General features: G+C 35.6%; 1 protein-coding gene across 2 annotated transcripts in view; it reads right to left on the bottom strand.

Moving 5' to 3' along the window:
- The window catches only part of LOC150077203 (cell adhesion molecule Dscam1-like), a 275,287-nt gene extending 251,407 nt beyond the window's left edge, over window positions 1-23,880 (bottom strand). For both annotated transcript variants that reach the window (XM_090386702.1, XM_090386703.1), the window contains exons 1-2: window positions 23,725-23,880; window positions 17,188-17,511 (exon numbers count right to left, since the gene is read on the bottom strand). In XM_090386702.1, coding sequence (XP_090242828.1) covers window positions 17,188-17,511; window positions 23,725-23,806 — 406 coding nt within the window. In that variant the 5' untranslated portion in view covers window positions 23,807-23,880. The remainder of the gene's footprint in view (window positions 1-17,187; window positions 17,512-23,724) is intronic.
- Between the last annotated feature and the right edge of the window lie 1,831 nt (window positions 23,881-25,711).

Raw genomic sequence — 25,711 nt, 5'->3', positions numbered from 1 at the left:
CTCGGGGGAAATATACATATCACTCGAGGGAGATGTTTGCTAATCATCTCACGACGAGTATCAGGTGTTTAAATGACTATCAGTTTCACATCGGGGAATATTTCCAGGCGCACAAAACGTTTCTCGTATCCCATTAGCTCGCTGCTCGATAGAGAGAACAAAAGCTCTCCATCGTTTCCGAAATCGGTTTTCAGAATGATCATTTCGTCAAGTCTGATAATGCAACACAACAAAACAAGGCCCAAATATCAGTGGTGTACTCCCGTGTTGAGAAGTAACTGACTGGAATGACTTTCAGTACAGAGCTGGTGTTATACTTAGTGTGTAGTATTTAGTACCGGGTGCTCCTAATGTATATATATTTGTTCCCAACGAACCTAATGTACGTTGCAGGAGCTTAAATTTATATTTAAGTAATTGTTCGACTATTTTAAGCTTCTCCAGCTCACAGCTTGTTAAGGATTCTGCACAGATATTCAAAAAGCATTCAGTGCCAAATCTTTGGTGCTTAAAATTGAAACAAAATTTGGCCCGCATCTCAAATTCGCTAACTTTGTCATAAATCTTTCTCTCTCTCTCTCTCATTTTCATTTCGAAGACGAGCTCACTATTAATTTAATGGTCCCGAGCTCCTTCGGGAACTCTTCTAGACAGACTCCATTGATCTTTGACCTACCTACGAGAACCAACTTTACCAATCGATCATAGCCTGATAGCCCAGTTTCTGAAGAAAAGGCATTTCAAAAGGAAAGTCTACATGGCGCACACTTTATAACACCGCTTAGCTAGTATGCATATATATTCACTTTCGTCACCAAATAATTAAACACTGAAACAATCTATCTCCACTAGAGACCAATAAAACTAATATTTATTTCTTTTAATCATATCTTTGTAACACTGTACATACAAGGATATGCATTATTAGACTTGTCGCAAACTTTGTCAACCTTAATGCATTCAAGCCTTCATATTTTAATCATCACATCACATACATGTGAATAATGATAATAAAAATGAAATAAAAATAATTAATAATGAACAAATAAATAATTTCATATCATTCACAACTTACGAATCCCCTAGAAATTTTTACGATAAACTGTCACTTCCATACTATGTGCAACTGAAATTTGATCCGTTGTTTCATTCTCTAACCTAAAAGGTTTACTTTCTGAGAAATATATAGTCATGAAATGGGGTGATCTCAAATGTGGCCATGAATATACAGAAAATCAAGGGAAAAGTTGTGACAAAGTCGACAGAGATTCCTATTTGTTGAGCGACTGCAAGTTAAATGTTGATTACATTATGCAATGCTTCTATGTAATCTCCCCACCCCAGAGACCAATAAAACTAATATTTATTTATGTTAATCGTATTATTGCAAACTTGATTACATTTCACTTGATGGCATACAAGAATGATAGTGGATCTCTGCAATTAAAATGTAAATGCAAATTTAAAACCTTCAGAATAGTATTTTAATGTGCTACTTATCATTTTGCTACTTCCTAATGAGAAGTACTATATGAATCCTTATCTACGCTTCTCCCATCATTTATTTTCCCACTAAACGTAATCTCTTGTTTTCAGAAACCAAGCTTAAAAGTTTTCAAATTCAACTTTTTATGTTGCAGAATGTCAGCAGTAGGAGACAGACTCAGTTTTCTTTCACTTAAATATTAAATTTTATTTATATTTTTAATTTGGTCTGAACATGCAGAAAAGTTCTCCACACAGATTTGATTTCATGTATGCTAATTAGAGAAGTAATATATTTGAATCTCAGTGCCATTTTAAGCTTAAATTGCAGAATTATATTTTCATTTCGTTAGCACTCATAAATCTGCATACATTTACTTCCTTTTCTCGTTTTCATATAAAAACAACAAACAAAAAAAATTAGCTTATTGCTGAAGATTCCCATGGATCTAGTCACTTTCAATATGAAATAATAATAATAAAAAGTTAATTAATCTGTGCAGAATATAATTAAATAATAGTAATAATTCATGTTTTATAACAACGACAACATAGCGGACAAAAAGGAACTATTTTTATGCGCGAACAGAGAACATTTTGCTTTTGCGCATTCTTCCAATCAGGACATGGGAAAAAAATTGATATCCAGTGTTTCATCTACAATATACGATATATGAATAGTTATGTGATATGTAGGAATTTGGGATATCTTGACAAATCTTTGTAGAGATCCGAAATATAATTTAATGAAAAAGAACCCAGTTATTACATGCGGACCGACGGACGGGTGGGCATGGTCAAGATAATAGGCACAACTCGCCAAAAAAAAAAAAAAAACAGAGCGAAACATTAGCTTATATGAAACAGCTCATCGGAAGCGTCATAAATCAATCCCGTTTGACTTCATTGCGCACTTCTGCAAGATTTTATCAAATACAACCATTTATTTAAAGTTGACAATGCTTACTATGTTTTTGTAATTCGATTTTATATTAAACGTTTCCTATAAGAGAAACTTTTCTCTAATTTTTGAGTAAAAATAAACTTCTTTCATATAATTATTTAAAAGAAAAAGACTTAATTGGCAGAAAACTAATTCAGAACCGAGTTTAAGATTTCGTACACGGTGTCCTATCCTGAAGCCTCATAACAAGTCTTCTTATAATATTAGTTTTTATTAAGAATCATTCGTATTTTTCTATATAAAAATTTATTTTAGCAATAAATAGGTTATAAATATAATTTTGAGGCAAATTTCAATAGTTTTGTGTCACCTTACACGCCAAGTGCCATTTACGGATCAAATGAATGCTATTCGTCTTTGCATCTTCAATAATGTCTTTATTTTCTCTCGGGACATGTTTTCTTTGCTGCATATATATTCCTTGTTATTCCAATTTGTTTTCCTCTTGCGCCTTTCCCCTAATTGCATGGCAATACTCTTCTAGTTAGTTTCTTCTCCAAAACGTAACTCTCTTAATTCCCTATAATCGCCTTTCTCCTATTTCCAATATTTTTTTATCGCCGAACCTCTTTCTTTGTATCCACATTTCTGCTTGGTTGCGTCTAACCATCATACAGCTAAATATTCTCATCTCAGTAGGTCCTAGCAATTCCTTTAACCGTGTCCTTGAAGCTACCTCCCGGCCTTGTGATGTGCTACATCTCGTTACTCACTTAATACCCGCTTAATACTTAGGGCTGTCTGTTCGCCGCCTCAGATATTCATCAGTTTCTGTTTCATTTCTTTAGTCTGCACAGTAGTTTGCCGAATATATATTCTTTTCGATTCCTAGAATACTTAATCCCGTTCACTGAAGTGCTAGTCTCCAACACTGGGTATCGGGCTGCAACTTCTGCACGTATTTTATTTCCTCCACCTTAACAAAAGCTCTTTTTACCTTGCCGAATATCAGCTCGCTGGATCTAGCTGTAAGTTCCTTTTTTGTACTTTTGATTTCCGCTGCAACCCCTCTTACCTTATTTTCTTCTATACTTTTATTTTCCGCATTCAACAGTTTTGCGAAATCTATTCAATCCAATTATCCGGAGAGAAATTATCCTTTTCATTATGTACTGAGCGAACGGGAAGCATATATGTGGCCTCCCTGTTATTCTTGCCATCCGCTGTGCCTCGTCTTCACCCTGCAGATTCTTTCTCTTCATTCGTATTGTCCGCAACTACTTTTTCTTGGTTTTTATCCTTTATTCATTAAGACACAAAGTCAGGTTGACAAATCAGAAAAATAAATTGCCAAAAATCTTACTTTAATTTCCCGGTTGATAATTGAAGTCGCTTACCAAATGCATCTTAACCATGATGACACGAGAAGAACGAGTTAGCGGAGTTGTCAATTTGTAGCCAAACTGCCTCACCAATGAGCACTACATTCCCAGTCTTTGACAAAAAAAAAAAAAAAAAAAAAAGAAGTGGCCATTCGATATCAGCAACATAAGAATAACGCACATTGTGCAATAATAAGGGTATTTGCAAAGATGGAATCTGATTCCTACAAAGTTTGCTCAACATCAAGCCCAAAAGAGACAGAGAGAGGATATTAATAGTGAATATATTGTATGGCTACTAAAGGAGAAATATTTTTACCCTTAGAAATTGCAGCATTTGCGCACAATACGTGGTACTAATCCCCCAAAACAGTCTTGTTACCCTACACTGGACGTTAAGCGTTTGGAAAATAAGCTTAACTTTTGTTATGTGTGATGGTTAGTGATTAATGCCTGTTCTTTATGAATAGTCATGCTCACGTACAGACGTATATGTTCCTTGTTTGCTTGATAACATGATTGCTAGACCATACTGCTTCCAGGACTTGTCAAACAATGTACTCAATTGCAATTAGCCGATTGCAGGACAAAACTATAGCTGAATAACTCGATGATTTTTCACTGAATGGTATGGTTAGAACTAGTCGGCTCTATCCCCTACATTGCCAGTAAGACCCACCAGAAACTGAATAACATCGTGTTCGTTGGTTAGAACCCGGACGATCAGCATCATGGCCTCCTCAATCACCTAGTTTCACTCTTTCGAATTTCTACTGTTAAACGAAATATACGAGAACCTGTCCAAAAGTACTGAAACTGATTCAGTAACACATAAATACAGCTACTTACACACTCCTGAAAATGCTTCCCCTTCAAAGTAGTTGCCTCCTGCTGTGCGGCTGAATGGCCTTATTTCAATGATGCTATCACTTGTTGAAGCATTTTGAAACTTCCAGTTTAGAAAAAAGGAAAAATCACAAAGAGATTAAATTCCATTCCTACTTTAGGTAATTGGTATCTTTTCAAGTCACCAGACTTCTGTGCCTTACAATTCTTTCATATTTTCTTTAGCTTATCCGCCTCCCCTATCCTCTCTGTACATTTTCTATCAGCTTCTTTCTCTCTGTGTTCCTACCTCTTTCCTGATATATTCCTTTAACTCATCTTTGCTCTCAACCAGCTTCTTTCTATCTTCCATACCTGAAGCTACAAATTATACAGTTATGGAAATATGAACTCACTACCAATTGTGTATCATGAAATCCTTTGGAGGAGCTTGTTTACAGGAATATTGAAATTCGAATGAACTTTATAACTTTTCACATTTCTATTACTTTTCGTGTCCGAGAACAACACCCTCGCAGTATTTTTGTATAATTCTAATATCTCTTTCATGGAAAGGCGTAGCGGAGGTAAAAACAAACAAAACTCTTTTCCATTACGATTTAAGTAGAATTATTTTTTCCTTTTTTTTTCACACACGAAGCGACAAACTTTTCCAAACAAAACTTCCTCTCCGCATTCTCAAGTTTTATTTGTAAACATCTAGAGAGAAAACAGCAAAAAAAAAAAAAAAAAATTGAAACGTATTCAATAGGTGAAATCTCTAGTGATTTCTTTTGAATTAGAATCTTCTTCTTACGGTGTGCTCACAAAAAAGGTATTAAGAAGATAAGGACCAGCAAGGATTTCTCAGATTCAAAGGCTTTCTTATCGATCTTTGAATTAATCAAATACCAAATTTTGTAAAAGCGCCAACTGAATAATGTTAACACAGAGAGCAGCCAGTTTTCTATTGGTCTTATTGTAGTTATCTAGCTTCTGAAATATAAGGTTTTTTTTTTTTTTTTTTTTTTTTATTTACAAAGAACTCAGAGTAATGATCCAATAATTCGGAACCGAATCTACAACTTTTTATTCACTAAGAAAAGCCATTTCTTATATGGAAAGATCTATTGTAAAATAATATTTTCCATCTTTCAAATATTATTTATTTGTTTCTTATGAATCAGATATTAACCCATATTTTCAAGACATTCGAGTGCTTTAAATGGAATCAAGCATAGTAGCGTTTCCTTAGTCATGATCTCAGAATAACTCAGGATTGATTCAAGAACTTAAAGTACGGATTGGTTTAGATTAGCCTTTAAGGTAAAATGGTTCACAAAGCGTCAGTGTATTGAGCAAAAATTGTGGGTTCTAAAGATTAGTTTGTCTGTTTTGTTGGGTAAAAATGCAGACTTTCTTAATGAAAGAATCCCGCATTTGTGTAATCTTCTTTCAGTGTGAAAAACCTCGGACTAATATAGTTATGGAAGGACATTACGTGTTTTTTTTTTTAAAAAGAACCACGTAAAAACCTAGAAGTTATGACATTCGCCCGTAGTCGTATAAATGAATTAGAAACTAATCTGCAAAAAAAATATGTTATATAAAGTTTTGTTAAAATGTTCGTGAACCTTATTGAAGCTTATGCCAGTATTTATGCGAACAAAACTGTAGAAGCTTAAACTAAAATAGCAGGTCACAGGGAACAATTGTGTGAATTAACTCTGACCTTCCGCCTGGCCAGTCATGTTAGTGGCTTCTGTGGCACATGAAATGAGCTTTTTGACAGCTAATTGTGTTTGATTGCAGTGTTGGCGGTCTTTCCTACGAAGCATATTGGAAGCGCTAGCCTTGAGCTTCAGTCTATGTGGGGGATACTCCCTGTATTTCCAGAATTCTGTTATGTTTTTTTTTTTTAATACTGGCCCCGAATTATGCGGGATTATGCCCAGACTTGGATTTCCTGGTTACGATAACTGTTGGCACTAGTATTGCACTACTCCCAATGCCTGTGGGATTTTTTTTGTGGTTATGACCACCGTACGTAAAGGAATTTTGGAACCTATATACACTACTTCCTATGGGTAGTGAATATAGTCCATTAAGGCTAGTACGTGAATGGCTGTGGCCCGCCTCCTTGTGGAGTGGACGGCAAACAGCCTCCCCTGTAATCGCTGCTTCCCGGTAGTGCAGTGGCATGAAACCACACAACGACACACTCAGTGCACAAATACATCATTATACATGTGTCCATTGTAGAGAGTTCTGTAACATCACAATGTACTACGGAGGAATTAAACTAAAGTCTAGGGCTGCCCTACATAAGGTACCACATATGTCCAAAAGTAGTCGACTGCCTCATTGCTGTTTGGCATAGTGTCAAATACGTATACATAATTTTGCATGGTGCCAGGAAATTGATGAGGGGCCTTCTTATTTGTGGTATAAATTACATCATTTATGCAGGATGACTTTTACTCTCGTGGAAGTGAAATTCAACACTTGGAAAAGTGCTTCTTTCAGTTTCTTGAATTTGCAGCTGTTTTTCAATAGTTCGATTAAAAACTTCCACCTTGATTATCAGATTCATGGTATAATTTCCCAAGTTGAGCAAGATTTCAGCAAATTCTCCAGCAGATGCATTAGTTGAATTCTCGCACGTTTGTCACTAAACTAATTGTTGAATGTTCTGCCAATTGTATGAAGTAGGCCAGTATTTCATCTGCTTTAGTTCCATGTGAAATTATTCCACGAGATAATGTTTGGCGAAGATCTCAAGAAAAACGCCACAAATATCCCTTCCATTCCTGTGGTATCATATCAAAGGTATTGCATGATGTGATCAAGAATGATCACATATGGCATCTTTACGAGACATTATTCCTGCTTCTCGGACAATGGACTGTTACTCTTGCAGAACCTTTAAATTTACAGTGGCGCGGAACTTATGCCGGTTGGTCTCCCTTTACTTTAGGTTTAAGAACAATTTGGGTTGAACAACGTGAGCTATGTTCTTGAGCCCATACCTTCTAAACAAAAAAAAAAAAAGAAAACGAACTCCATTCGTATCTTAAGAACTTTAAAAATAACAATTAAAATAAAACAAAAGATATGAATTTTCTAACTATCGCTCCTTCGATTGCTTCAGATAATGGACGCTTTGAATATTCGCTGTCCCACTTTACTTTAAAATTAATAGCTTTATACAGCAATGATCGTATGATAATCCTGCTTATTCAGCGGGTAAAGACAGTTGTTTCCAGACTTGAATTTCACCAGCATGAACGCTGAACATTGGTTACTATAAACACTTCATTCCATTATTTTTACACCAAGCACGATTTTCAACCACTACTTTCTTCTTAAGCTATTTGACACAACTTTTTATTTTTGGAACTTCTCCATTTGTACAGGGCGATTAGTATCGAGCACAGAAGTCATCATTTAGTGGGCTGACAGAACTTTCCGTCTAACGCTTTTTGAGTAAACGTGGTATGTAATCTGACATTTACCACACTCTGTGTCCTTTTACACAAGGGAGACGTGTTGCTCCCTCCCAGATCATGTCGAATAGTCCCGAGAACTTTATGATACCTTTTGTGTAAATCTGATGGATCTCAGTAGGGAGTCGATAATTACACCTTTCATCATCTGATCATTAGGGTGACCATAATTCATTGATGATGGAGGCATTTTTATAGTTCTGACAGCAACGCAGACTTTGTTGGTTCTATGAATAACTCATTTTAGTCAAACAAAGAGGTCGTGGCAATATGTAACACAGGGTACTTACTCTTCAAGGCCTAGGGAATTCGTACATTATTTTCCGCCATAAACATAAAAGTAATGTCTTGTTGAAAAATTAACCAACGTTCTTACCCACACAACTTTATCCATCTGGGTTACGGCATTCGTTAACAAAGTCTATGGTGTGTTATTTCAAATAAAAATCATTTAGCTATTTATTCTTTATACGAGTTGATTGTAATTCGTAACCTCTTGTTATTTTACTCTTTTAGCTTTAACTAACTAATCACACTTGCTGGGAATAGGCGCACCCAACCAAGGTGCTAAGGGTACGAAAAACTCCCCCAAGAACATTTTGTTTAATATTATCCAGCAGTTACATTATTGCATTATAATGTTATACTGTATTTAATGCACGTTTTGGCCAGTGCTGGTTAAAATGTATATTAAATACAGAATGTAGAATCTTTACCAATCTTTTATTTTTGGTTGTTTGTTTAGCTCATGCCTCAAGTTATAACTCAGTCAAGTTCCAGCTCCCAAAGATCGCAGGCAGAAGCCAATTTGCTATTTAAGCCCATTTGGATTGATAATAAACGTATTAAAAATAATTTTGAAGTTAGAAATTACTTTTTATCCATTTTGTTAAAGTAATATCAAAAACGGAAAAAAACTTCCTTGCTATTGATAAAAAGAGAAAGACATTTCAGACGGAATGCCTGCTGGGTAGATAAAAAAGTTGTAGAGCAGCAGCAACCAGTGCAGAGGAGTATATCGAACATCGGAACAAATCAATAGCGAGATCTCCTAGAAAATCTACTCAGAAAGATCGGAAAGGAGCTGGGTCTTCCTTGACCTTTGCTCAGTCACATCACGAAAAGGAAGGCCTAAACAATTCAAAGTAATAGCTGTCAATAAGTTGAATGATCAAAATATGGATGAAAAGTCCACATTCAAGCTAGACAGTGTATGGAAGAATTTTGATTAGCAACAGCTGAAAAGAAAACAGGTAGGAACTGTGACTGGAATAACAAGGAAAGCGATTGATTTTACTCTTACCGCAATGCCAGGTGATTAACTTGCAGGTAGATCTATATTACATTTGATATATCCGATTGAATGTGGCATTGAATACACAGCATAAATAGCCGCTGCAGTATACTAAAAATAGAAGGAATGCGTGGATGTATGACCGATTGCACTACTTTTGGCAGTGACTATTTTTATTCTGACTGTGGCTGCAACGACCATTTTCCACTGAAGTTTTGACATCGCAAAGAAGTAATGGTTGATTTCAACGGAGAAAGAAATTCCACCAGGTATTCCAGATGCTTTCTTGGATTGCTTGCTTTTAACATTCGTAAAATATTCCTGAGTGGGGTTCATGTAAAAAGAAAGAAGAACGCCGCTATATCTCAAGAAATGGCAACCTTAGGAATGTTTTGGTTATTTATTTAAGATAAATCAAAAGTGTCTTTCCTCAAGAACATCCGTTTAAGCTTGTCACTGGGAAGCCAGCAAAAGCGAATGTTCTTTTTTTAAGGCAAAATTATACATTTCGAACATCGTTCCCAGTTGCGTATAAATTTGAAGCGCAAAGTGGAATTTACGAGCGACCTTTTAGTTAAAAAGAAATGTTATCCTGTATGATTTAATGAACTAGAAAAATATCGAATTTCCAATTGTGAGAAGAGAACTTGAACCTTCTGTCTTTTAATTAATAATAGGTAGGGACGTTATTTAGCAGCAGAGCTGTTTGAAACTGAATTGGCACCAAGATATTTGTTTGAAAAATAATTACTCATGTTTCCGATTTAAGGTTTCGTTTGAACTCAAGCTAATTTAATTAAATATGGTCATTTTGGTTTTAATCAATAACAGTTTCCGGTGAAACTCTCTTAATTCGCAAATTACTAAAATATTTCAGATCTATGTGAATAAAAATTTGCAATCTAGAGGGTGCTGCAATGCCGAGACTTTTCTTCTCAGTCAGCATTTAAGATAACTTGTTATAAACACTGATAGTTGGCTACGCGTTTCTTAACTCAAAATGCCAAACATTTTAAAAATGTATATTTTTAAAGAGATTCAAATTTTGCGGAAAGTCAAGTTAGGACCATTAATTTCCGTAAAGATAACACGAAGGCGGCGAATATTCGCCAGCACATTACTGCATCTTAACGGAAGTCAGATAATCTTTGATATCTTGAAATTACAAAATTTGAGGAAGTATTTAAATACAAATATTTTCATTCGATAAAATAACCACGGGGAGCAAGGAAGATACTTCTAAAAACTCAGGACTAAATCGACCACATTAAAAGTGCAAATTATAAAAAGATAAAAAAAAAATAGATAATAAAATCAGTTAATATAACTGTACAATAATAAAACGTATACTGTTCAGATATAAACGCTCTTTTGCAAAAAATCTTTCAGCATAAACATGAAAATCACGGATGACGTCGCACTCATCTTTTTAGCAAAAGCGAAGGGAGTTAAATTGTACTACTCCAGCATCGTACTACGCAGAGTCCCCTACTTCTTATAACCCTATTATAAATCGTAAAACACCTCACACTTCCTAGGATAGTATGAAGGCTTAGGCTTTTGTTGCTACTGATGCTACGTTGACTAGTCTTCTTAACTGCATCCACATTCTGTGGTGCTGGCCAGGTGGGTAAAGTGCTTGCCTGGCAAACCGAAGGTCGCGGGTTCGAATTCCGCCTCGGGCTTGGATCAGAGTAAAATGCAAAAACTTTGGGAGGTGCATTATGGCCACTGAAGCCGATGCGTCAACAACTAAAAAAAAGAAAAAAAAGAACATTCTGTGGTACTGCTTACAAGTTTGATCAAAAAGTTCAACAGATGGAAGTTTCCACCCGCTGGCTGAAGACAAACTTCCGACAATCCTCCCTCAATTTGAATTAATGTCCCCTCCGGTGTCTGTTGTCTGAAAAAGTGAAAGAATGCCATCAAAATATTTTTTTAGGGTGGAATTAAAACTCGCGTTTGCATACACAAAGGGATACTGAGATATTTGAGCTAAATTTGTCACGTGTACTGAAAATAGGGAAACTTGAACAAAGTTCGAACATTAAATTTTGTTGCAAAGCTGGAAAGTCAGTCATTGAAACAGATAAGTGATTCCCCGTCAAAAACCCGAAACAATCAAACATCAGTGACCTTTACACCACCATTTGATGGGATCGAGGATTGATATCAGACTGAGAGCGCCATGCTCCGTAAATTACCCAAAAAAATCACGAAATGGTTGGCGCCTTCACCATGGCAATGCTCCCCGTCACATGTTACTCAGCTTACGGTAATTTTTGATCCATAAAAACTTTACAGCCATTCCATACCCACCTTATTTTTCTGATCTGGCCCCATGCGACTTTTGGTTATTGTCAGAAATAAAATAGGCCATAAAAGGAAAACGATTTGAGTCGAATAAAGAAATTCAAGAAGTTTTGATCAGTGCCAGGCACAGTGCAAGAAGAGTGTGATTTCAGAATGAGAATATCTCAGGGAACTTTACATAAGTTTTAAAGTCTATGTGTGCATTTTTTTAGCAATATATGCAGAAGCCACAGCAAATCTCATGGGATTCAAAAGCATTAAGAATTGAAAAGGTATGGATTCGAATCCCATCTCGACGGGAAGAACTTTTATGAGCGTTTTTGATTGACCGAGTTAGTCGATCTACAGCGAGGGTTGTTGCATGGTTTCTCGGGACTTGCGACTTTGTCTATAAAATCAGGCAGGCAGATTAAAGCCTGCCAAGAAACACGACATAGTGAAGCTTTATGTTCTTAACTGCCTCTGTGATAATTCGAAATAGCCCAACCCATTAACAAAGATTCGTTCAACTTACCTAATTTTGCAACATCTCCCAATCAAAGTATGCTTTCTTAGAGTTTAACACATCGAGCTTTGCAATCATTAGAATCATGTCTGAAATTGTTTTCCGTAATACTGTTGATAATCCATGCGATGTTTGCTGAATTTCCAAGATGTCCTTATATTTAAGTTTCAATTTCCTATTTGTAAACAAGAAATCTCTGGTCGCTCATTACAAAAAAATAATAATGATAATAAAATAAAACGTAGAGCAATTTGTACAGCTTCGCATACATGAATGACAACGCACAATTGCGTGTGACGAAATAAACTACTACTAAAGTATAGAGTATCGCCACCTAACTGGAAATATTCGTGCTTTTCTTGGCAGCGTTGCTGCGTAACCGTTCTTATTGGACAGGACCTCGTAATCCAGACGTGAATAGTGGAAATCGGATTATGAAGACAAGCAACAGATAGCGAATTAACTTCAAACAAATATGATGCATACAGCGAACTTTTCTTTGTGAGTTACGCAGTGATTGAGTTGCCGATGGATCATTATCTACCCAGTGATATGAGTCGTTTTCAACCACAGATGAATTATAAGAGGTGGTTAATTAATTCTGTCATTCGCAATACAGCTAGTAGACTGAGATTAAATATATCCCCGCCATTTCTGGTCCGTGTCAGGCGGTATATGAGCAGTCCGGTTAGCCCTTCGGGTAAAATAACATGCAGTTCACGTGGAAACGAGGAACCAACTTAAACTTAATCGATGTGTGTCATTTTTAAAATAAATTGCATTTGAGATACGTTTTTATTAAAAGGCCAACGACAATGGCTACCCCTCACCTAAGCTTTCAACCTTTTTTCTTACTCGTGACATTATTTCATTTAATTTGCTACAACCACGACCCCCTTTCACTTGAGGCTATTGTCGCGCAGTACTGCTATTTCATAGCTCTGCCATTCTTGATTGGAAAGAGAAGAATTGTCGCTCATGGCAATGGAACCTAATATATAACGGTAAACGTTCTTCAAGAGGCGGTGAGTTTATAGTTAATTTAAGCTTGCTTTCTTTTATCAATTTAAAAAAATAAAAAAAATTCACATTCGAAATGAAAGGAAGCACTGTTCAGAAAATAGTAAGTTCTCAAACCAGAGACTGCCTGTGGCTTTGAGGTGTAACGTACCTGGACACTGTTACGAACGTCACATAATCGAATCTGTAAGTTGACACAAAAAAGCGCTGTTTAATCTACAATAAAATTGTAAGCCCTTTATGAAATCATCGAAGAGCACAAAAAAAACAAATCTTCTAATTCATTTTGTCCCTCCACCAATCCACATGTAACAATTCCACTACCAGCGGCCGGATTTTCATGAAATTTTATATTTCCAATTTTTATAAAGATTTGTCGAGTCATTCCAAAAATCGGAAGAATAAAAATTCGACAATTATTATTTCTTTGTCCGTCCGTCCGCATGCAATAACTCGATTCCCAGTGGGTTGGATTTTCATTAAACTTTATATTTGGTAGAAAGATTTGATAAATTTAATTGAAATTAGACCAATAGCAATACAGCAATATTTCTTTATTTTTATCATCATTAAAATGTACATATTTTAAATCTTATTTTCCATTTCTACACTTATTGAATGTGAAAGTAAGCGTAGTTTTTATGATAAATTTAAATGAGAAATTGGAGTAATTTACCTTAATTCTTTTTTTGCATTTCATTTAATAATTTCAGGATTCTAAGCTGAAGAGGTATTTTTTTTTAAATCATATTTATGTAGGGAAGTTCTTTCTGGTGATTAGCGAAATCTCTGATATTTCCTTATTATTTTTTTTTTATAATTTAAAGACTAAAAGACCTTTTTCTCAAGTATCAAAAACAGCTGTTTGAGTTATTAACATTTTAATAATCATTATTTGATTTTATTTCATTTTCACAAAAATACAGATGACTTCGTTAAAAATTGAAGGCAAAAAAAAGATATATTTATTTCGAAAGATTAACTAGAGCGATTGCAATCTTGAAGAACCCACTTAAGCCAGCAAGCAGTAAGAAATCAAGAGGTGGGTGGACTAGTCCTAGTTTAATCGATCGTCATTAGGAAATGAAGAAATTAGTAAAATTCGCATGTACTTAAAAATATTTTATCTTAAATAAAAAGATCACTTTTATTCTCAGCCAGAGACCAAGAAACGAAGGAAAGATTATTGATTTAGCAAAGAAAACGAAAAATCTAAAGACTTAACAAACAGCTTTAAACATTTCATAACTGTTCTGATTGCTGACAGGTAATCGCAGAGATGGGCAGTTTGGAGAAAAAGTAAGGAAATTAGGCACATCTGAGAAAAAGCACTTCAAACTACATTAAGAAAAAAGTACTTTTTTCTGAGTCAAAGGCATCAGACCCAATGATCTTACTGTGTTCTATAACACAAGGGCTACGATAACGCCATTATAGCACGTATAATCTTCAATGACCTTTCCGAACTCTTATTTTTTGCTCTCCAAGACTCATTCCAATCGTGAAATATAAAGAGACACGATTACTAGGCAGTGCGTGCCTTTCTTGAATTTATTAAAAATTTCTTAGATACGGAAAGAGAATGAATAAAATAATCTCAGCTGTGAAAAGTGCTCCAATCCAAAAGAATGTGATCAAAAAAATCTGCAGGAACATTTAATGTTATCGCCTGATACTTTTATAGAACAATTCACGGACTACCGAGAGAAGATTTTTTTAGCAAAATTTTAATAAACTGGTTGAAACTGTTGGAAATGGATCTGAAGAGAGCAAGGCAAGTTTCTGGAGACCATTTTTCATATGTATTCTGATGAAAGGACTTATTGCGCTGAAACGAAAGCGAGCTATAAGACACTGGAAAGAAAACGGTCGGTTCTAAGAGTATATTAAGAAAACATAAAAAAAGCAATATCTGATTTCCAATTCCTTTTGAAAAGTTTCCAAACGTTTCTAGAATGAAAATTAACTAATTTTCCTTCGAGTAATGATAACTGGATAAGACATCTGTTATACATTATCAAAAACATTGTTAAATATATGTTTTTTTACGATATTTACCTCTAGTTTTGCATCTACAAAAGTAAATCAGATATCATTAAAAATCTCAACGAGATTTCGAGTTTATATCACCCATAATTTAATGAATTAATTTTTAAACACGAAATTAAGTGATTGCATAAATTGCATTATATATCAGGATAACAATTTAACCAGAAATGTAGTGGATAAAAGGGTTTCCATGTGTTTTTTATTACTTTGGGTATGCGAGATTAAAGCCAGTCCTATGCATTTTTCTTTCTAATTATTCCTTTATTGTTTTGAAAGAAAAATTGAATGAAGTGATTTAAATGAGAGATGAATAAATAAGCATACCACTGGGAAGAGTATTTTATGATTAAATGAACTAACCCCTGAACGTTAAACTGGAAACTTATTTTTGGCCTTTCTTTACTCATATAATTTTTTTTTTTAATAAAATATTTTTGAAAAGCTGACATTATGGAAAAAAATATTTCAGAATGTGTTTGGTAAATTATAGGATTTAATAGTATAGTTAAAACTTTAGTATTCTTTTTAAAACAGAGCATATTCAAGGCAGGAATTTAAATCTTACCCTGCTGAATGTCGGTTAGATCTGTTTGTGTATATATGTCGTCATAAATTTACTACCTGAACAAATGTGAAAATGAATGTAATGACCTTGAATATATTGAAAAAGCTGATTGTTCAAAAATGTGTGCGTGGGAGCATGTGTTGTATCTTATATAAGGATGCCCCTAAACGTTAGTTCATTTCTGCCATGGTTCTGTGTGATATACAAAACTTTGTGCAATGGCCAGAAATGAGTGTAGTGCTATGTTTGCATAACGTGTGTTGTTTAGTAGTTTCTAGCCGCTTTGCTACCAGGAAGGCTGCTTCCCGGTACCGTCCACGCCACGAGGAGGCGGGCCTTACTATACGCTTGCTAAACTAAATGTAATATTACCAGCACCCACAGGAAAAAGCGCAAGTCGTATGGGTGCAGCAGTCTCCTATAATCACGTACGTTGATGAAGACCACAAAGAATCTCGCATCCATTGGAGAAAGCGTAATACCAGTGGATGCCAGCGGTTCCCGTAACCAGAAACTCCAAATCTGGGTACAAGCAGTGAAAATCCCTGATTGTTCAAAACGGAAATGAGTGCAAAAGTAATTTGCATAGTTAATGAAAAAATTAAATCTCCTTATAACCACAAAGTAGCATCAAACAAAAATTACGCCAATGAAATTCGAAGTTTGAATATTAAAACTCGCCCGAGATGGAGAGACGTCTCTCCGATAAGTTTTCGGTTGTGAGCCGACATGAGCGCGCCATGTTTCTATTTCTTTGTTGTAGAGTAAGAAGAAGTGGAAGGATAACAAAAAGAGAGAAGACATTTTAGCTGGTTAATACGGTAGGTAGCTACTAAAATTCGTGTTGCATTTTTCCGTAAAACACTAGGACAGTTTCTTCATTATTTCAAGTACTCGTAGTTTAAATTGAAAAGAAATGCTCAATGTACTTACGTAGTATATACACAAATAGTTTTTAACTCATTTAGCGGTAACTTCTCTTCAAGTATAATTAGCTTAAAATGCTTCTTTTTCTACACAAAACTAAAGTTTCTAAAAAATAGAAATAATAAACTAAAAAAATAATACTAATATATTAATAATGGAAATTTGCCTGAGGTGCCACGGTATTATATTATTACAGATACTTTCTGAGTGAAAAAATAATTTCAATTTATTTGTAAGGAGGATGTTACCACCTTAATATCTATTTCAATGGTCTCATATCATCAATAACGTAGCATCGGCGTATGTTATTCTCATAGTACACGTCTCTTGTGCTAGCGGCTCTCCCTATTTTGTTGTAAACTCATGTCTAAATTGAATATTTAAGAGACTATCAAGCAATATTTTGCCCTACCTGCTTTGACGTCAACGTCTCTGCTTCTTATTCTTCCTATGGAATTTCTTGCTATGCATCTGTAGACCGAACTGTGAATATCCTGTCTCATTCTATCTGAACTAAATGGGAAAAGAGCGAGAGATCCATCGTGCTGAATCTGACGAACACCAGGAACACTAAGAACGGGACTTCCATCTTTTCTTTCCCAGTTTATTGATGGCTCTGGATGTCCCCGCGCGCTGCATGGAATTACAACTCCTGTACTATTAGAAAATTCGACTCTTGAAGGCGGTTCGTGGAGGAAAGTCGGTCCTACCAGTAGTTTAGACGGTGGCGAGGTAACTGTTAAAAAAATTAAAAATATATTTTTATTTCTTCATATATGTATGGAAACAACAGATTAAAACTAGTGCCATCGAATAAGTCCTAGCTATTAAAAGTTACTTATTGTGTCAACGTTTTAATTCAATTCTCATAAGTTTATTTTACTATGAAAAACCACTATAATATGATTCTGATTTTTTTGTATGACCATTATAAGAGGGCATGTAACGAAACCACTGATAGGGTATGGCAGGCGAAAGCTGATTAAAAGAAAGAGCACTAGCAAAGAGAGCTAAGAAGGGGAGAGGGATTTCTCATATGCCAATACAAAAAAGAAGAGGTAAATCAAAACAGGTAAGGCAGTTGTAGATTACACTTATAAAAATATCGGACTTTGTTTTGAAAGGATCCAAAGATGGACAACGCGCATGTTGAGATCGACAGAAGGGCATCCATACGAGGAAAAACTTTAAATGTGTTGGCTACAGAGCGTGGAAGCTGGACACCTTAGAAGAGACATGGCCGAGGTGTATAAGACTTCAGAAGGGAAAGTAAAATGAATGAGGGTGACATCTTAAGTGTTATAAATTATTACAGAACTAGGAGCCATAAATTCAACTTACGAAGGAAGAAGTTTAGACTGAAATGCAGGAAGTTTTCTCTTAGCCAGCGAGTTGTTAATTACTTGAATTATTTGCTTCCGTGAGTGGTTGAGGCTGACAGCTTAGCGAGGTTCAGAAGTCAGCTGGATAGATACCTGTGTGAGGACGGAGTCATATAGATGGCTTATTTTAGTTATTTGATTAATTAATTTTTTGATTGGCGCAGCGAAAGTATAGGACTTCTATGCACCATATGGCTAATACTAATAATAATATTTAATTGATTGCAGTGGATGGACCATAGAACGCTACCAAAAATGGCAAATGAGTTGAGTTGAACAATGCAATTCTCTACGATATTTATAGTCTGAAGAAATTTCAAATCTCTGGGCTATGTTGAGTAGTCAGATTGCTGCAAAATAAATGATACGATAAGGGAGACTAAAAAATCTAGATACCGTCCCTCATGGAAGGTTGGTTGGTTGCTGAAAGAGGCAAGATTTACTGGTAAGATTCTACGCTAGATCGCAAGCTGGCTAAAAGATAGAATACAGAGGGTTTTCATAAAAGATCATTCCTCAAGCATTAGGTCCCCTCCTATTTCTAATTTTTATAAATGATATATACGAAACTATTCAAGGGAAGATGTCTAAGTTTGCTGATGATCTTAATGTGGGAAGGGTGATTAACAATTTGAGCCAGGCTTCAAAACGACTTGGAATAGTTGTGTATCTGGTCCGAAAAATGGCAATTGAAGTTTAATGTTTCTAAATGTGAGGTTTAGATTGGGTAACATTTGGGTAACAGAAATTCTGGAGTCGCATATAATCTAAGAGGCGAGTATCTAAAAGTGGCTTAAGGTGAAAAGACATAAGTGTTATAACTGAATCGGATGTGAAATTTTCCATGGAATGTAAACAGGCGGCTTGGAAGGCTCATGGTATCCTAAAATTTATCTATAGGACCTCTGCCAGTAAGGAGAAGGACATCATTATCCCTCTATATAAGACGATGGTTAGACCACATTTGGAATATTGCATTCAGGTCTGGATATCGCACCTAAAATATATTTAACTTCTGGAGATTGTTCAAAGAAGAACAACCAGATTATTGACGAGTGCAAGGAAGATGCACATATGAACTGCGTAGAAGGTGTGGACTACAAAGTTTGACATCTGGACATTTTAAGGGAGATTTCATTGGGATGTATAAGGTCTAAAGGGGTTAAACAAAATGAAGAAGAGAGCATATCTGTTCTCCCTCGTAAGCGCGAGAAGAACCAGGGGGTATAAATATGAAATCTCAGGAAATAAAATATTTGATCTCATGAACTTCACCTATGGGTAGCGGGTTATCGAACACTGAAATAAGTAAAAGAAAATAAATAAATTTTCTGTTTATACTCCAGGATAACCACACGGTCAGAGGAGTTCGCAAGATAAAGAGAATACAAGAAACAGCACCGTATTTAGTAATCAAGCGGACTTGAATCACGGCCACTCAAAAACACGAGTACTTATGTATCCTCGCCCTGACCACTCGGGCCCTAAAGTTCCTCCCAACGTTGTAGTGAGTCTGGCTACGTTCATAGAGGAACTGGATAATTAAGTTATATGAGTGGAATAGTATGAATACACTGTTTTATTTCATATTATTTTATTTTTTGATTTATTGTCTTTTGAAAAATGCAGAAAAAGTCCACTTCCTTGCATCATTAGGCTTTAATAATACCATTACTAATACCAGATGAGCAATTTGAGATTAAATAAACAAATGGTAAATTCTCTGCTTTTTGTTTTCTCTAAACGAGAAATTATTCGTGTTCCATAAATATTAGTTATATGTTCCAGTAATGGTTCTAATTGCTTGATCTCCTATAACATAGACGGATTGTGAGCTTTTCCTATGTCTGTTATGTGAAGATTATGGAGTTATGTTAACAGTTATGTGAAGATTATGGAGATCACATTGAGGCATTGAGTGATTTGTAGACTAAATAGCATGAATAATAAATAAGGGATATTGAAAACAGTTGGGCAATTCTCAAGCAGGAACGGGGAACGAAATTCTTCTCTATTTTTATTAGCACTGATTTCCAAAGTGTGGTGCGATCCCAAGCCGGCTACATACACCAATTTTAAAGGTTATACCAGCAAAATTCTGAAATAGTAGCTGATGAATTTCAACAGTAATTGAAGCTAAAACGTAGTGGATTACATCCCCTATTTAGTTATGGTCTCTAGTCTATGGCAAGTATACGTATCGCGGGTTATACACCTATTGCGCATTCTACGTGTATAGCACTGTGCAATAAGTATTATCAGTTTAGGTGGATACATTTTTGGATCTTTTTGATATTCTTGACCAAGATTACAAAATTCGCTCTTCTCATATATATTACACTTTGGTGCGTGTTACTGATCTGTAAATTTTCATTAAAAGACCAATTATGTTCTCTCAGTTTTTTTGTTTAGATTATTTTTTCATATTTCTATGAGGTATCTCTCTTTTGAGAAAAAAATTAAGAATCTCTGGTCTAGAGATAATGTTTTGCATTAATATGGAGAGTAGATGGTAAGACGGTGGGACATGTCGCTGTATGATGCAGATTTATTTGAATATAGCCAATTTGAATGAGCACTTTTGATATAAAGAGAAACCAAAATAAATGAAGCAGACGCAAAACCAAATCCATGAATGAAAAGGAGTTGAGAAAGCGGAAGTGAAAGGAAAGTTTGCGCATCTCTGCCGTAGGTAACGAATACGCCGTATCTGTAGCCGTCAGGAGTAAAGTTCACATCCTTATTATCCTTCATTGCCTGACAGCTAGACAGGTGTCGCAATATCTTCCACGAAATTTAAAGTTCGGGTTTCATTTTGCTACACTGACAGAGTGAGAGGTTAGTCATCACATCTCTTAAATTTACCTGATACGAAAAAAGCTTCACCATTCCTAAGAAGGCTACATATAAAGAATAATGGCTTACTTTCTTGCCAACTGCACGTTCTTGTGGAGTTCGTAAGAATTTATAACCGAAAGTTCTTTAGGACAAGAACAGCTAAACTAAAAGTCAATAAATGTCACTGAACGCTATCGTTCGTGTCCAAACATTGCGAGCCAAAATAACGACTAACATTTTCTAAAAATAGTTGTTCATATTTCGAAAAATGACGTATCCTTTATTACATTGATATACACTGTAGATATTGCAACATTACTCAAACACCACATTAAAAGCTAACGGCGCATGACACGTGTAGTATAAAAACTTAAGCATCGAACCTAGGATTAGACGCTAGTCTGGCTGGATTTAACAAGATACACCGCCCAAAGTACTTAACTTTCTTTTTAAAGCTAATAAGCGTCTTCCTCGTGGCTACAAAAATAGCAGCCAATAAGAAGCTAGTATGGCAGCTTTTCGAGAAATTGTACGATCTTTATGAAGGACTGATTACGAGGATTAATGGGTTAAAGAGGGTATTTTCTATGTTTTATAGATTATTTTGTCTAGACTTTGTCTGGATTATTTTGAGATATTCAAAAGTCAAATGTAAGTTAGTAAAACTCATGCAGTCACCATGTAAAAGGTAGAAAATTTGTTTTTATTAGAAATTAAATTAAAGCGTCCGCGAGACATTTCAAGAAGATTTGGTTATTTAAAGTGGTAAGTAGCTTCATATACGAGACGAGCTTTGTACTTTAAAAGCGGTCAAATATAAACTTAAAGGCGCCTCCGTAGCCAGGTGGGAAGGAGCAGCAGTGCGTAGCACACGCTTCTTGATTAGACCGGGGTTCGAGCCCGTCACCACCAAATACGGAGGATGTGGAAAGGTTAGGGAATGACCACCGCATATACCGGAGCAATATGGCCTTAGTTGCTAATGCTCCTAAAAAAAAAAACCAAATGACTAAAAATAAACTTAAAAATTAAATGATTTTATTTCTTTGTAATTGATAAATTATTTCTCAGTTGGTCGATGCAGTCAAATCCAATAACCCATGACCGTACTCCAATAAACATTTGTGTTCACACAATGGAACACTTCATTTTATATTGCCGAGTTTAAATACTATCATGATAACGCAGGGCCCATTCTCTGAGGACTTCAATGACTATCTCACACGAAGGTAATTCATTATCACCATTTACAACACACACACAGGTAGAAGGGACAAAAAAAGTCGGTGGAATTAATGGTAGAACGCAGAAGGTTAATCGAGAACTAATGTTCTTGATTCAGCAAAAACTATTGGTGGCAACAGCTGTTTCCACACTGTGCGGATGAATTGTGGATATTCTCTTAATTACTTTCTGCTGGTGATCTGCACTCTAATTATGAGTCGCCACAGGTAGATACTACAAGAGAGAGAGAGGGAGAGAGCCATGTAAATAATTGTTATGACACTGCAGTCTGCTAAAAACAATTTTAATACAAATCATTACCCCTCCAACTATACTTCCGTTCAATTACAAAATAATTACTCGTAAATTATTTCGAAGTTAAATTACAGAGAAAATTTCGTCTTTATTAGTGCATCTATTACAATTCTTATTGTGGAAGCAATTTAATTTGTGAACTACGCCTTAGAAAATGTACCGAAATGTAAATATTAAATAATTGAGGCTTTAAAACAGGTACAGTACTTCCATTAAAGGGCAGACAGACAAGTTCATATTAATATACCACTTAATCATTTGTACGAAAAGGGGACGGCTTATAAAAACACGGAAAGGAATGTTTTTAAAATTTTGAAGCAGTCACCAACTATATAGCGCAATTTCACTCTTAAAATAGTGTTACATACTTTGAGAGTTTTATACTTTGATTTGTTTGAGAGTTTTATTCTGTAATATTCAAGCACTGTTTTATATCTGGAATAATCCATTATTGTATAGCGCAATTCAATGTTTAAATACAGTGTTTTATACTTTGATTTGTACGAGAGTTTCATTCTTTGATTTGTTTGAGAGTTTCATTCTTTAATATTCAAACACCGGTTTATATCTGACATAATCCATTATTGTATAACACAATCCAATCCATAAATACAGTGTTTCTTACTTTGAAAGTTTTATCCTTTGATTTGTTTGAGAGTATTATTCTTTGATATTCAAACACCGTTTTATATCTGACATAATCCATTATTGTTCATGAAACTTTGAATAAATATAGAGCAACAAATACTACTGGAATTTAAATGGCAATGGTTCCATGTCATTATTTATCCCACATTTCATTTCACGGCATGCGTACGTATATCGATTTGTAGTTTGTTTACGTGCTGAAAAATAATCACCGTCTAAAGTTTTGTTTACATCCGCATTATTTTAAAACAGCAACTGAGAAGTAGCGTGTCTAAGATGCTGGGTGGCTCGAAGGTCGATAACTTCCGCATCCTTTATTAAGAGAAATAAAATATACGCGCTAATGCAAAGACATAGACCCATATTAAATATTTATTACTATTTACGCTAAGAAAATAAACTACGATAATGTGTACACGGCCATTACGAGTTTATCTTACCCTTCTTTATTTGGGTACGGCTTTATCCACGTGCAAGTGGATCAGTGACACGCGAACTACACGTTACATTAAGAAAGGAGCAAAAAATAGACAAACACTTACATGTTCTAGTGTGCGTCACTACATCGAGGACTAAAGAGAGTACGATTGCCTGAAACATCGCAACGGACCGCACGGCGTTCATGGTCGTCACACTTCCTGCCCAAAGCCTTCGTGCACCCACCGAAAACTGTATCCGTTATCCTGTGAATCACACAGCCGAGCACCACCTCTGTGTACTGTGGGGAAGACCGCTCCTGATGTGGTTAACCAAATAGAGGTGGCGCATGCGTCCATCGAGAAATTCCCCACGTGCGCTCTTACGCAGCGCAGCCATTGTTTTCACTTTCCTTAAAAAGAAGTGCTTAAGGAGGATAGGCTGAAAATAAGTCGCTTGTCTAAGGGTGAGAAATTGCTATAGGTTGGATTGCTATTACGAATGACGCGAAGTTTAGTGATATCACAAAGTTAATTAATCGATTGAATGAAGGTATTTAGCATTCGCAGAGTTTATGCATAAAATTTCTCCCTCTGTAACTAAATTTACTGTTTATATAAAAAAATTAAGTTCTGTTTTAAACATGCAGATGAACTTCGGGATTATTTCCATTGCTTTTGTTTAAAAACGAACTATCAGATATTGTAAAAATCAAGGCTAATTGCTACTCACAGCAGAACACATTTTGCCTTAACAATGAGTTGCACTACTTTCAGATAAATAACATCTCCAATTTATTGAATAACTTGAATTATGAACAAACACAGTTTCAAGCATTCCTAGAGTAAATATAATTGTCATACGCTCACAGCAGAACATTAACTTTGCCTTCACAACGAGTTGCATTAGTATTGCAGTGTTTCGCATAATAGAACAGACAGCAGTGCTCCAACAGTTAATGCAAGTTCATTATTTTCTAGAGGAACCTCGCAGGTGCGACTGCAGCATTAAGGAGTTTTCGCAGACGTATATTGTTCATGGAAGTGTTGTGACAGTTGGCGACAGAAAGCACATTTAAGTAGCGAACAGTATTAACCTAGAAGATGCAGTGTATAAGTGGTTTTGTAAGAGCGCTCAACTGGTGTTGATGTACGTATTGATGATTTGAGATGGTAAGAAACTAGCCGAACCGTTTTTTTTTTTTTTTTTGCTGGCACCATTATATGGTCACGGTGAATTATCTTCTACGGATAATAAATAATAAATCTCTTGTGAGATCCAGGTCTTACATAAATGTGATATTATGTTTACATTTTAATTTTAATAGTCTGAGGAAGAAAGGACATGTGAAATGATGGAAGAAAATTTGCGATGAATAGGTAATAGAAGACGACATAAAAAGTGAAAGAATATAAACACTATGCGAGTAAACCGCGCTATAGGTAAACATTAGAATTATGACCAATGGACCAAGTAGTACAGTGTGAGGACATTCAAGCAAGGAAGTGGGAGGCAGTATTGAAAAAATAGCGAAAACAAGATGAAAGAAACCGAGAGGAAACGAGGTGAAAGAGACCAATTCTGGATCATAATGGAAAGACGAGAAAAATCCTACTATATTAAGAGAGAGTGGAAATCTCAACGGACGGAGAGGTCTCCAGTGGGGAAACTTTGTTTTAGAGTTGTTGAGAACGATGGTAATGAGTCAAAATGGCGGATGAAAGGTGTCGCTGAAGAGTTCGCCCAGCAGGTGGCAGAGATATAAAACACCCGATATTTCTGTGGGAAAAGGGTTCCGGAAAGAGAGGGTAATGTGAAATTCGAGAAAAGAGTTAGCAAATGAAAGGAAAGAAAATAAATAAATTGTAAGAATATTCTATTGGCCAAGATGTGACTGAGGGAGGGAGTTATGAAAAGGAACAGGGTTTCGAGGAAAAAGCGAGAGAGAGAAAGTCATGTGAAGACCAGGGGTCTAGATAGGAAGTAGTGCAATACAGAATGATGAAAAGGAGAAAGGTTTTAGTGAAAAATCGCATGAGCTGAGAGCATGCGCTGTACGTGAAAGAAGTTAGAATTCCAAGAAGAAAACTTGCGTAAGATGGACGCGATGAA

This window comes from Mastigoproctus giganteus, chromosome 12 (assembly GCF_048544385.1).
Source record: "Mastigoproctus giganteus isolate SK-2022 chromosome 12, ASM4854438v1, whole genome shotgun sequence".
Lineage (NCBI taxonomy): Eukaryota > Metazoa > Arthropoda > Arachnida > Uropygi > Thelyphonidae > Mastigoproctus > Mastigoproctus giganteus.
The sequence above is the reverse complement of the archived record's forward strand: the minus strand, read 5'-3'. Positions and strand labels throughout refer to the sequence as shown.